This window comes from Durio zibethinus, chromosome 3 (genome assembly GCF_047325235.1).
Source record: "Durio zibethinus cultivar Kanyao isolate XHJ-2024 chromosome 3, ASM4732523v1, whole genome shotgun sequence".
Lineage (NCBI taxonomy): Eukaryota > Viridiplantae > Streptophyta > Magnoliopsida > Malvales > Malvaceae > Durio > Durio zibethinus.
In genome coordinates, this window is record NC_143164.1 from 31,157,828 (window position 1) to 31,171,526 (window position 13,699).

Genomic DNA, 13,699 nt, shown 5'->3' on the forward strand with positions numbered 1-13,699 from the left:
GAAGGAAAGAAGTAGTCTACGAAAAAATAGAGGTTGAGGCCTTTTATACCTATCAAAAATGACATCGTTTTAGCCTTACTATTCCTAGAGATTTGCGCGTTTTGAAATCGGGTGACCCGACCCGAGCACCAACCCGATCAGCGACCCGCGTCTCTATCCAAACCTCAGTCGAGTTGAGTCGAGCCGTTTTCAGCTGAACCGTACGTTTAAACCACTTCTATCTGTTAAGCTGAGCTGCATTAAGTCGATTCGAGCCGTTCCAAAGGTTTATTATTATTATTATTATTATTATTATTTATTAGATTAGAATTATTTGGTATTCTTTATTTTATTATTATTTTTATTGTTATTTTATTTTTTTAATGATTTTCTTAAAATAAAATTCTAAAAAATATTTTTGAGGAAAAGTTGAAAGTATCAATTTTCCTTGAAAATAAGTTTTCTAAAAAATATTTTCGAGAAAATGTTGAAAGTATCAATTTTCTTTGAAAATAATTTTCTAAAAAAATATTTTTGAGAAAAAGTTGAAAGTATCAATTTTTTTTAAAAATAATTTTTTTAAAAAAATATTTTTGAGGAAAAGTTGAAAGTATATCGAAATTAAAGTTTCAAAAAAACATTTTGGGGAAAAGTTGGAAATACCAATTTTTCCTTTTAAAAAAAAACATTTTAAGGAAAAGTTGAAAGTATCAATTTTTCTTATACAAAGCAATGAGTTTTTGAAGAGAAAAGGATTTATATCAAAGCTGAATCATTATTCTTTTTTTTCATTTTATTTCTTTTCCTTTTTGTTTTTTGAATTTTTTTTAAGGTTAAATAATCCGACGATGGAGCCTCTGCAAGTGAAACAGTAGTCCTCTTGCATACTCTTGAGGTGAGAGAATTTTTTCAATTTTTTGCTAAAAGTATTAGAATCAATTGAGAATAATTCTTAATAATTAATTATTTGGTAAATTTTAAGGCTTATTGGATAACACAAAATTAAGCTGGTACTATCTTTTGATGAGCGTTGTGAAAGTGCTATAACCTTTCTCACACATAATCGTACTCCCGAATCCTGTTCTGGTTAACAGACCCGAATCTATTCTTTTAGGGACCTTTAAACTTAGGTGTTTCTTGAAAGGATAGATTCTTTAGTTGGCCAATAGCACCTAAACAAAAAAAGATAAGTGGTGACTCCTTAAGTAAATGTCTAGCAATAGATCCCCAGATCTAGATGTTATGACACTTGGTGAAGCCTACTTTGGGAACCTAGGAAATCCTAAGTTGACTTGGTATTCCTACCTAAAGTAGAATTGCATAAGGTAGAAGAGCATATATAGGTATAGGCAGTATATACTTGAGATTTAAATTCATAATTAAAACTTTTTTTCTTTAGAAAGAGTCTTACTTAAAGGCAAATTCTATGAAATCTTCAAGAAACACAAGATTTACTCCAAGTTGAAGACTTGATTCTAAAAGGCTGCTAGGGTTCAAATTAAATTAGAAACTTTTTTTTTCTCTTGAAAAAATCCTATCCGCCAAATGCTCTTGCATTATTAAAAAAGAATATATCCAAAAAAGGTTACAAGATTACATGTAACAAAGCTACCACTTAAATGAGATATGACTAAACCTATTCTCTTGAAGTCTAGAAAGCCACATCGAAGTTATCTTATCTTTTTAAATGCTAACTAGAAGACATGCAGGAGATCCAATCCACAAGCCAAGTCAAATTAGCAGAACAAATATTCAAAGCAAAAAGACTTCTGCATTCAAGAATCCAAGCTTGGCCGAACCTAATCACATTAAGAGTTGAAGATCAAGTCAACCAACTCTTAGTTTAGGGTTTCTACGTAATCTTGTTTCATAAATAGCTAGATTAGGCATTAAGAAAATATGATTGAAGTGATAGACCAATCTTTAATTTTGTAACTTTCTTATTCTCTTTTAAGTTTTTATTATTCTTAAACTTTTCTTTACTACAATTTAAGTTGTTCAAGTTTATTTTTAATTTTCAAAGCAATTTAAGTTTCAATTTTCATGTTAAATTCTATTCTTGTTTTTCTCAATTCAAAATAATTTAAGTTTATGCAATTTACTTACTGTTTCTCTTTAGGTTGATGTTTGTATATTTTAATTAATTAATTCTAGTTCGATTTACATGTTAATGTTTTTTTATTGATTTAAATTGCTATTATCTAAGTTAGCAAAAATTAATTTAGTTAGATTGCATGTTCATAGGTTTAATTGAATTCAATTAAGATTTAATTGAGTTAATTTGTTTAAGTTACATGCTGTTAGGTTAATTAGTGATCAATACGGTTTAATTAAACTTGTTAAGTTTAAATTTAGTAACTTTGCATGTTAAATTAGTTAGATTTGCATGATTTTAAGTTTGATTGGTTTAATGTGCATGCAATTTACCTTAATTCTTCTGGTTTAATTTGGTTCTTGTTAATTTGTTATATTTGCATGTTTAATTTTTTGTTAGGTTGCTGCACTAGTTAATTTATAAGTTTTAGTTCTTGATTTCAGTTAAAGCATATAGTTTGCATAATTGGTTTTTGTTTAGAATTGCTACATGTTTAAAGTGATTTTGCATGCATAATTTTAAATTTTCAATTATTGGTAAGCTTGGTTTTAGTTTAATTTCAATTGTTTGCATTTTAATTCAATTAGTTACTTGTTGTTTTCATTAGTTTAAAGTTAAATTCATATTAATTCATTGTTATTGCATTTTAATAAGTTTAATTGCATTAGTTAAGTTCTATTTTGATTATTATCCTTATTATGATTTCTTCAAATATAAGAAAGGTGAGCCAATTTTAAGAATTGAATTAACTCTATTTGCAATTCTCATGAAAATTATCTTTATTTACTATTTGTATGATCTATGCACTTGCACATTCTTAATCACAAGCCTAGAGGCACCACTCTTGTAAATAACGATACCATTACCTCTTCCCTACCACTTCATTCTATAAAACCTCTAAGCTTAACCTTATTAACGACCTCCACCTCTAGTACTATCATCCCTATAATTTCACTCTCTAACTCCAAAACAATTATGTTTTTGGCTATTATCTCCCAAACATAGAACTACACAACCATAGAAATGAAAACACCAAAGGAAAACACTTAACTACGAGATATTGTTTGAAATAATAACACCACTAAGGCAAACACCTATAAAATCTCATAAACTCCTCTTTTGTTTACAAAATTGGTAAAGTAACCTTTAAAACCTTCCCATCTTCTATTTAAATGGTCTGAACTATTACAAACAAATTGACTCGACCTTTAATAACAAACATATTTTTTTAAAACACAATCATTTGAAATAACCTAATTTTTCAAAAACAATCAAAATAAATGATTTTGCAACCTAAAATGGTAAATTCAAAATTAATTAGTAATTATTGTCGCTATAGTTTTTTTTTAGTGCCATGTTTCCTACATTACCGCTTAAGAATCGTAACCAATAGCATGCCATAAACATGTGCTCAGTTACACGTTAAGGTTTCAAATCGAATGCTCACTTAATGAACCATCATAAAAGAAAAAAAATTCTAAGTCCTCACCTATTGCCTATGTAGCTCGTCAAGTCCAAAAAAAAATGCTTGCTTTCTTCTTCAAGCTGTTTGACACTTGTTGTTTCACCAACCACCTATTTTACATTTTTCCTCGACTAGCAACCAAGGTAAAAGTCTAAAGGTGGCCACTTTATAACCCCTTCAGACCTAAAGGGCTATTGTTATGCCTAAACAACCAATTAACAAAGTTAACTCCTGTATTCGCCAAGTCAATACTTACTTGCTACCATGTCACCATTAAAAAGGATCGACACTCAAACCCTTCGCCATAGAAAGGCTTGCCTACTAAGACTTCATCAATCATAAAGATGGATGATCAAATTATCTCCACTAACATCATATCACCCTTACACAAACCCAACTTGCCCCCAACTTAGCCCCAACTTGCCTGAAATCACTGTATACAACTCATACTAACAACAGATATTCCCTTCGAGCTCCACATGAACCCTATCAATTGCTACTTATTTTAACTTTAATATCGCCCAAACACTATCATGCACACCCCATATATGGTAAACAAAAAATCCAAATATGTTCATGAATACCTCTTCCAAGTACTTTATCATTAAGCTTTCTATACACTTCACCTTCTTCCTTCTCTCTCAACTCTTACATATTTACTTGACTTGAATGCCAAAGCGTATCCTAGAGAATAAATTCGGGTTTTCTCTAACGGTGACAATAAAATGTGATATTAGAAATTAGGGTTTAGTTATATTGTGATTTATAAAAGAAATTGAGAATTTTACGATTTAGTGCAGCAATTGGTGATTTAGAGAAAATTTAAAAAATTTAGGATTTTGTGATTCAAGGCAGTGATTGGCAATTTAAAGATATTTAGAAAATTTAGGATTTTGTGATGTTGTCATGATTTAGGGTTTAGGTTATTTTGTTATTTTGTTTTAAGGTTTACAATTTCAGTTGGTGTGTTAAGGTTGATTTTAAGTTTAGACAAAAAATGGATAGAAGAAGATGTCGAGTAACAAAGAACCCTATGCTTTTTTTTGGTATGAATAGAACTTGTTTATTTAAGTTTTTTCTTTTCTGCCCATTCATGAATCCACTAGTTTTGTTTCTGCCTATACATGAATGAACTAGTTTTGTTTTGAGCATTAAGTTGTTGTAGACATCCTTTTCTTATAATTGTTTTTGCTTATACATGAATGAATTGGTTTTGTTTTGTTTGTTATTATTATTGTGGATACCTTTTTCTGCCAAATCATTTGTTATTGTGCATTGTGTCATGTTGAGTGTTCATGTGTTTATTATGTACTTATTGTGTATTGGGGAGCCATATGGAGCAATGTTTGGGTTAATTGTTTTTTGAGGCATGTGAAGGCTATTATTATATTATACATATAACCTTATGATATATTTTATTGAAAATTAAAATGTTTAAGCTATTAGGGTTTATGTCTAAATCAAAATAACCATCTAATTAAAATTTTAAAAATTGATAATTTTTTAGAGCCTAACTCAGACTATTTCTCAACTGTTATTCATAATAGTAGTCAATTTGTGTATACTTGATTTATATTGAAAAAAAGGTTGATTATTTTGATTTATGCCATGTAGATGCTATTCCAATGATTGAAATGAATGATATGATAAAGGTATTAGTCTATGCAGGCAATATAAGATGTTATTAGAAAATGTCTGCAAGGGCATTTAATACTGATTTTGTTAAGCCTCTTAGAACAGATGTTGATATTGTTAATATGGTTACAAGCATGCCTAAAAATTATTACATCCTTGTGTACATAATCTATCATTGATGAACATAACGTAGATGATAGTTTTATTAAGAAAATACAAGTGGATGTTGCTTCAGACACTAAAACTAAAGCAAAAACAAAAGTAAGATGTAATGTGGAGAAAGATAAAAATGATAGTGACAGTTCTGATTCCAATTTTAATGAGAATGAGTGTAATATGAAAGGTGATGATGATCATGATTTTAAAGTTAGTGTAGATTTGATAATTAAAAGAGATATGAGTTTAGGTGATGAAGATAAGGTTGGAGTAGATGATAGTTTAGGTGTTGGAACAGAAGTAAATGAAAAGGAATATAAAAAATTAATTTTTTACACAATGCACGTGAATTTGATTCAAAAAGTGTTAATAGATGGCCATAATTCAATAGTGAAACAGGAATGAAAAATCCTAAGTTAGAGAAAGATATGTTATTTTTTAATGGAGAGGTGTTGAAAGAAGCCATAAAATAGTATGGTAGGAAAAATAGGTATAATGTCATGTTTGAAAGGAATGATAAAATGAAGGTTAAGGTGGTCTATAATAAAGGTTGTCCGTGAAAACTGTGGGAGGCAAAATTCAATTCAGAAGACTAACTGGACCATACTTGACAAATCAAGACTTATGTTTCTGAATATACATGTCTTAAAGAAACAAAAAATAAAAACCTGACTTTTAAGTGGATGGGTCAGCATTATGTTGACAAGTTTATTACTAATCCAAAATTTTCCTTGAGTTCTCTTCAACAAGATGTGATGACAAATTTTGTCATTAGTATGTCATCAATAAAATGTTTTAGGGCTAAACAAAGACTACTTGAAATTGTGTATGAAAATCACAAAGAAAATTTATAGGTATTTGGAGTAGCCCAAGTAAAACAATAAAAGAACCACTACAATCTATTTTCTAGATTATAGATTATTTAAAAAGATGTATGTTTATTTATAAGCATGCAAAGATAGGTTCAAAGCTATTTGTAGATGTATTATTAGTCTTGATGGTTACTTCCTAAAAGAGTATTATGGTGGATATTTGTTTATAGCTATTGGGATTGATGCAAATGATTGCATCTATCCACTAGCTTATGTAGCTATTGAAAATGAAAATTATAACTATTGGTATTGGTTTCTGCTTTACTAAAAAATGATTTTAAAGTTATAAATTCTTATCGTTGTACTTTTATGGTAGACAAACAAAAGGTTTAATTTTTTATCCCTTTAATTTTTTATTAGTTCCTTTTAAAATGAAATTAAAGTTATGGTATGTAACTATAATTTATATTTCTATTGTTTTGAAAAGGACTTGTGGATGCACTTATGGATATTGTGCCTAATACTAATGCTAAACACATAAACTGTATTAAGTATTTATACATAAATTTTAAGTCAAACCCTACAAATAAAAGAAAAGCTTTGAAGGACTATTTGTGGAAAACTACTAGAGCTACCTACTTAAAGGAGTTTGAATACGCAATGAAGGAAATAAAAGCCTTGTTAATTGATGCACACAAATGGCTTAAGGGAAAAGATCCATCTCAGTGGTTTAAGTCTCACTTCTTAACAATGATTAAGTGTAACATGCTTTTAAATAATTTAAGTGAGTTTTTTAACAAGTTTATTTTGGATGCAAGGGATAAGTCGATTCTGACAATGATGAAGACTATTAGGACAAAATTAATGCAAAGGATTGTCTTGAAGAGTGTAGCTACTAAAAAGTATTTGAGACCACTTTATTCCAAAATATAAAAAAAATTAGATCAGATTGTGTTACAATCAAGTAGGTGCTGGCCAAAACATACTTGTGGTCTCATTACCAAGTAGCATGTGGGCCATCAAACTAGCATGTCGTGAACTTTCAATTGCATACCTATTCATGCAAAAAATGAGATTTCATTGGGATTTTATGCATGCTATTTTAGCCATGTTATTGTCTAAAAAAAGGCCTAAAAAGTATGTTGATCCATGCTACAGCAAGACCATACAAGGCAACATATATTTCAACCTTATTTACCCTATCAAAGGTGCAAATCAATGGACAAGTGATGAAACCCTAGAACCAATACTGCCACTCATTCTAAAAAGGCTGCCTGAAAAACCACATAAGAATAAGAGAAAGAAAAATGATGAAACAAATGGTAGTCAGTTCAAAATTAGCAAGAAAGAAGAAAAACTCAGTTGAAGCGCATTTGAAAAACATGGGCATAATGGAAGAACATGCAAAAGAGAAACTAGTGGTAATAGCCGACTGAATGTAAATAGGGGATTTGTCAAACCAATAAGAAGAAATATGTTAAAGTTACTTGTAAGTGTTTTCTTTTATTAATTAAAAATGATTAATGATAATAATAGATAAAATATAGTAACTTATTTTTATTATTTCCATTTTACAGATGAGGAGAGCTATTGAAAGTACTAGCCAAAAAGCTAAAGATTCTGCCACTGAAAAGGTAATATATAATAGAAATATTTGGAATCATTTAATCTAAACACTTACATTTTTAATGTATTTTTAAGGATGTTCATCCATCTTCAACCACATCTAGAAGATCTAGAGAGCCACCTTAGCCACCTCAACCACTTCAAAAGTCAAATGAAAAATTTGGAAAGCCATCTTAACCACTTTAAAAGTCAATTATAGGATTTGGAGAGCCACCTCAAAACACAAGTAGAAGTTTGGAAAACCACCTCAGCCATTTCAAACCACAACAATTGAAAAATCTAAAAGGCAATTTCAAATACTGTTAGATGGATGCCTAATGTAAGTAATTATTTTGTCTACCTTAAACCCACCCTAAAAAAATCCTTAATAATAAATATTGAATCATTTAATATATTTATGTGTAGGGCTCTAGTCAAGTTTTCCAATTACAACAAAATTATGTCTCTAGCCTAAATGGAGTTTGTGAACCTGTTGGAACTCCTACAAGTACTGAAGCTAACCAAAAAAGAATACAAGTGTAGTGCAAGTACTTAATTTAGCATGTTGCTAAAAGAAAGCTACTTCCAACCAATATTCAATACAACAAAAAAGGCATTAAAGGACAAGCAAAGCCAAAACCATGGAATGAAAAACCAAAACTTGCAGAGGAGTTTTTATTTTGTGTACATGACTGGGTTTGTGAATGTTGTGGACATAAATAGTTTAAGAATTTGATCTAATAGAAATGTCTTAGTTTTTGGTATATTGGATTAGTAACAAGTCTTTCTTTTTTTTTTTTATAAGGGTATAGGTTCTTTTTGTAAATAAAGAGTTTATTTTTATTAATAAGGGTATACATGTAAAGAATTTATATATGTAAAGAGAATACAAATAGATTGATGTTTAGGAGTTTGTTTCAAGTCCAACATACTAAAACTACATTTAACCAAAATGGTGTAAATGCCTTATAATTCTTAATACAATCATGTTTTTTAATCTATTACTGCTTTATTTGTTTTTGATTTATTGGTTTTTTTATTATCAATATAAAATATGTTTTGGCTTGATTATAATTATCAATACTTTATTTGTTAAAGTTACATGTTTGTTAAAGTTAGGTTTAGAGTAAAGTAATAGAAATCACTACATAATCTAATAGCATACTGAAACAGCTAAATAATATGAGTTTATTACATAGTATAGCTTTCACTTGATACAAAGATGGTCTAAAACCCATCCTATGGCTACCATCATTCACTAACATTAGATAAAAAATACACAACAAATCCATACTCCTTCAATTTCATTATGCCTAATGCACCTAAAACATTACCCTAAAACCAATAATACATAACATTCAATAGTAAACAAACTTAGATAATTATATCAAAGTTTATTCAAAGCGAAAATCAAATAACAAGCCAACAACAAAATCCATAATACACGTTCCTTTCTTCGTTAGCTTTCAACGGTTCTCACTTTTCTTAAAAACCCAATAAGCACAGTTCTTGCATGATTATCAACTGGTGGATCATACCAATTAAAGAAACAACATTCGTATGAATGCATATAACTCTTGCAACCCAAAAACCTTCTTCCAAGATTGTCATTTGACTAGGAGGTCTTCAACTTAGCTGGTATTCCACAATGATAAAAAAAAATACTCATATTAGTGTTTTTCATTATTAATCAAAGAAAAAGCAAAACTGAAAGAGAATGAACAAAAAAGATAAGGGAAAGAAATGGGGAAACGGGGAAATAAATAAAAAAAACGTTTGTAATTTTGTATAACGTGAAAAAAAAATGGACCATGTCAACAGAGTGTTTTTAATTAGTTAAGCAATATAAAAAAAACTTTACCTTTTAATGGCACAATAACCTAAAAAAATATTTATTCAAACGTTAGTGATTATATTGAAAATTTTAATATTTTAGTGACCACTTTAAAAACATTGTAATAGTTTAATGACCAATTATTTAATTTGCCCTAGATTAAATTTTGTATATAATGAAATTTATAGTATATATTTAATATTTGTGAAATTAATAAATAATTAAAAATTAATAAAATTTATAGTATATATTTTATCTTTATGTTTGTATTTATGTATTTATAATAATGTTGTAAGTATTTATTATATAATTAATTATATATAAAATTTTTTTTGTGTAATTAATTATATGTATAAATATATTTATATGTGTACTTATTCAAAATTTTTGTTATTTACATGTTTATTTATTACGTAATTATATAAGTTTTTTTGTCACTTTAAATAAATAATTAAAAATCTTTTTAAAAATTAATTAATAAAATCTATAAAAAGGGAAAAAGAGACTCTGATGGAAAAACTATTTTCTACTAAACCTTAAAACTCTAATTGTAGATCATGGGTACAACACGATGAAAATTGTTACGTCTAAATCAATCAATTAACAATCAAAACTCGATCAATGCACCAAGTTCCTTAGGTTTCTCAGACAAGGCACATCCAAATAGACATGTCACCTATCCTATGGGAACGGCTCACCACTTATTCAAGAAAATCACTTTGGAACTGACTAATGGGCCACCAACTTGCCTTTTATCATTAAATGTTGCCTTGAGATCATTAAATACAACCCTAAGATCATTAAATGTGGCCCACATCTACCTGAAATTATTAAATGCAATTCACATCCATTTATGTGGGACCTCCTCAAGTTTTATATCCCCCAAACTGTCAATTGTTTTAGTTAGATCATGACTCTTTATCCTATATGGAAGGTGGAGAAGAACCATGTACATAAGGAAACTGAGGTAAACCTAACCCTAAAACTCTTTTTTTCTTGAGGACACACACTTTACCATTTTTCTATCTTCCTAGTCTTATTCCTAAAAACACACATTAGACAATATATTGATTTGAGCGACGAAGCACATCTCGGAGTGACAACTCCATTATCCTTTTACTGTGCTTTTTGATTATAGGTTACAACTATCTTTTCCCTCATCCTCATTTTTTTTCTCTTTAATTAAAACACAAGAAAATACCATCAATAAAAATAACTCAATTGTACTATTTTTATATTATTTGAATGAGATAATAATGAGTTTGTTTCCTCTAATCACATTGCACTTTCGTGAAACGAGGATCTAAATAGACCCTAACTCAAGAAAGGGAAGGGTGGAAATTAATTATAAGATTGGAGTGTGTGGCTCGAGTTTCATGGATTTCCATATATATAAATATAAAACATTAATTTAAACATTGATGGATTTTTTTGCCACATATTCTAATTGTAGCTTGTAATTTATGAATTTGAAATTTTACTTTTATTATTGTCGTATAATTAGTAAGATCTAGTTTAAGTTAAAAGTAGGTTGCTTTTGATTCAATTTCAATAGTAAACAAAAAAAAAAGTAATTTTTAAATTTAAAAGTTTAATTTTTAAACTTAAATAAAAATGCTTCTTAAAAAGTACTATTTTGAATAGATTTATCCATGAGTAGGACCTAAACAAAGTATAAATAAGCTTCAAGCTTGTTCAAGATTAGACCTACCCAAAAAAACAAGTCTTATTTTAGAATCCAAACCCAGTTTATTTTTAAAAGAATATCTAGGCCCGTCCAAGTTAGTCTATATTTCAATTTTTTTTAAATAAAAAATAATTTTATAATAAATGTTATAAATAAATAATTAACAAAATAAAACTTAAAAATACTTTATTTATTTAAGTTTTTGAATGCAATTAGTGTATATAGGTATGTAATATTAATGTATATATTATTTATTTATTTATTTATTTTTATGTAATATAAATATAAATAAAATATATGTAATATTTATTCAAATTGAATCGAATTCGAATTTTAAATTTCATATCCAAAGTCATGTTAGTTTTTTAAACGGGTCAAATTTTAAGCCCAACCTTATTTAACCAGTTTAAAATTTATGTCCAAACTTTTTTAAATTTCATAAGAACTTTCAAACAAATAGCCCAATTATTAGACAAGTTTATTTTTAAGGTGAAAAAATGTGTTTGAAATATAAAATCACTATATTATCTTTATATTTTGAATATCTTATTATTTTTTATACATATTTTTAAATATTTCAATTACTCACATAACACTTTTTCACAATAATACCAAATACTTAAAATTTTTAATCACACATTTCTCGATGCAATTTCTCAACTAAAAAAATTTTCAACAAAAACAACAATTCTAAATTAACCCTAAATATATATGGCGTTGCAACGTTTTTATAGGTAATATCTAGCCATTGCCTTGGAATTTTCCTCTTTTCTTAACTAATTTTAACGGTTCCAGATCTATGGAAATCTCATTTGATTGAAAGTCATAGCACACTTATTACTGTTAATTGAGGATTTTTTATCTCGTTTTTCCATTTTCTCCTCTAACTGATACGAAGGAAAAGGGAGGATTTGAACGTGAACCATTGCAATAAAAGGAAAACTGGTTATGCTAAAATTAGATTGTGGCAGAAGTCGAGCAGAGACGCTATTTCCATGCACAGCAAATGCCTTAAAAGTACTTTAAATATTTCACAATTTCCATTCCCTGACACAACAAAAAAAGCCCTCCCCTTCCCGTATCTCTCCTCTTGCGTTGCTTTCCTCCAAGAGAAGAGACCATGGAGATCAACCATTTCAATATCCTAGGCCTCATGATCTCCCTCTCCTGTCTCTTCTCCTTCTCTGCTTCTACCTCTGCCCCTTCACCCCTTTCCAGTGATATATCGGTCCCGTTTGGATCACCAGCTTCCGCTCCATCTTCATTCGATGTACAGTACTCTTTCAGCTTTCCTGAACCTGAAGGGGAAAAGCCTGGTCAAACATTTTCTATATTACCTGGTAACATCGATCCTACCCTTCAGCGAATCTGTGGAGACACTGACCACCCCATCGAATGTCTAATCACAACTGTTCCATTCCTGGGTGAAATAGTTGCTATAGAACCTGTGTCTATCCTCAAAGTCGGGATTGAAGCAATGAATAACAAGACCAAGGAAGCGTTGGCCAAGGCTACGAGGCTCGTTCAGGATCCGTCTACCCCAAAACACGTCGCTTCCTGCCTTGAAACATGCATCGACAGCTACAACGCCATTCTCGACAGCGATCAGAAAGTCCTTGATGCCATTTCTATTCGCGACCTTTACCAGTTGAGCATGGAGCTAAGCTCCAATGTGGAGAATGTACACGCCTGTGAGGATGCTTTCGAAGAAGCCGACATTGAGTCGCCAATAAAGGAGATGGATTTATTGCTTGGAAAGATGATTAGCAACAGTTTGGCCATTGGTGTCGACTTGGTCCACTTTTAGAGGAACAATTAAAAAGGTCTAAAATCAAACGAAATTAAGTCAAAAAATTATTGTGTTTTAGTGACAAAAAAAGGTATCTTATATATAATTTTTTAAGAAAAAAGTATCTTATAATTTGATTCGTCGTTCATTGTGAAGCAGAGACCTTTTGCGGCAAAAAATAAGAAACTTTGTTACCATTTCTTATCGTTAATTAATGGTACGGCCCTTTATTGGGCATATATTTTTCTGAAGGAATATTTTTCATGTTAATTTGTCCATTCACACTTTCTACACTTGTTTCCTGCAAAAAGAAACAAAAGAAAAATGTGTAATGATGGTTAAGAAACTATTTTCTAAACATTTGATTGAGAGTACTTAAATATAAGAAATTATTTTTTAAAAATTTATATTAATGTACTTAAATATTTGATTGAGTGCAATATGCATATATCTTTTCACTTCAAAATACTACTTTTTTCAAATTAAAAAAAAAAGTATACTACCCTTCTTTTTTAACTGTGACGAGTTAGCTTAGCTATTTTAATATCCAGGTTGAAATTAAAAATCATTTTTATTAATTTCAATCTTAAATAATAAAAAAATATAACTTTACAGTTTGAAAAACTGGCTTGTATGTTTAAA

The 13,699-nt window shown here is 29.2% G+C and overlaps 1 protein-coding gene across 1 annotated transcript; it reads left to right on the top strand.

Moving 5' to 3' along the window:
- The first annotated feature begins 11,922 nt into the window (after positions 1-11,922).
- LOC111283882 (uncharacterized) lies at positions 11,923-13,375 on the top strand. Its single transcript, XM_022872525.2, has one exon. It carries the CDS (start codon positions 12,389-12,391, stop codon positions 13,073-13,075), a length of 687 nt encoding a protein of 228 aa, XP_022728260.1. The 5' UTR covers positions 11,923-12,388; the 3' UTR covers positions 13,076-13,375.
- Positions 13,376-13,699: the final 324 nt, after the last annotated feature.

Coding starts and splice junctions, on each gene's coding strand:
- LOC111283882 (XM_022872525.2), top strand. CDS start 12,389: ATGGAGATCAACCATTTCAATATCCTAGGCCTCATGATCTCCCTCTCC.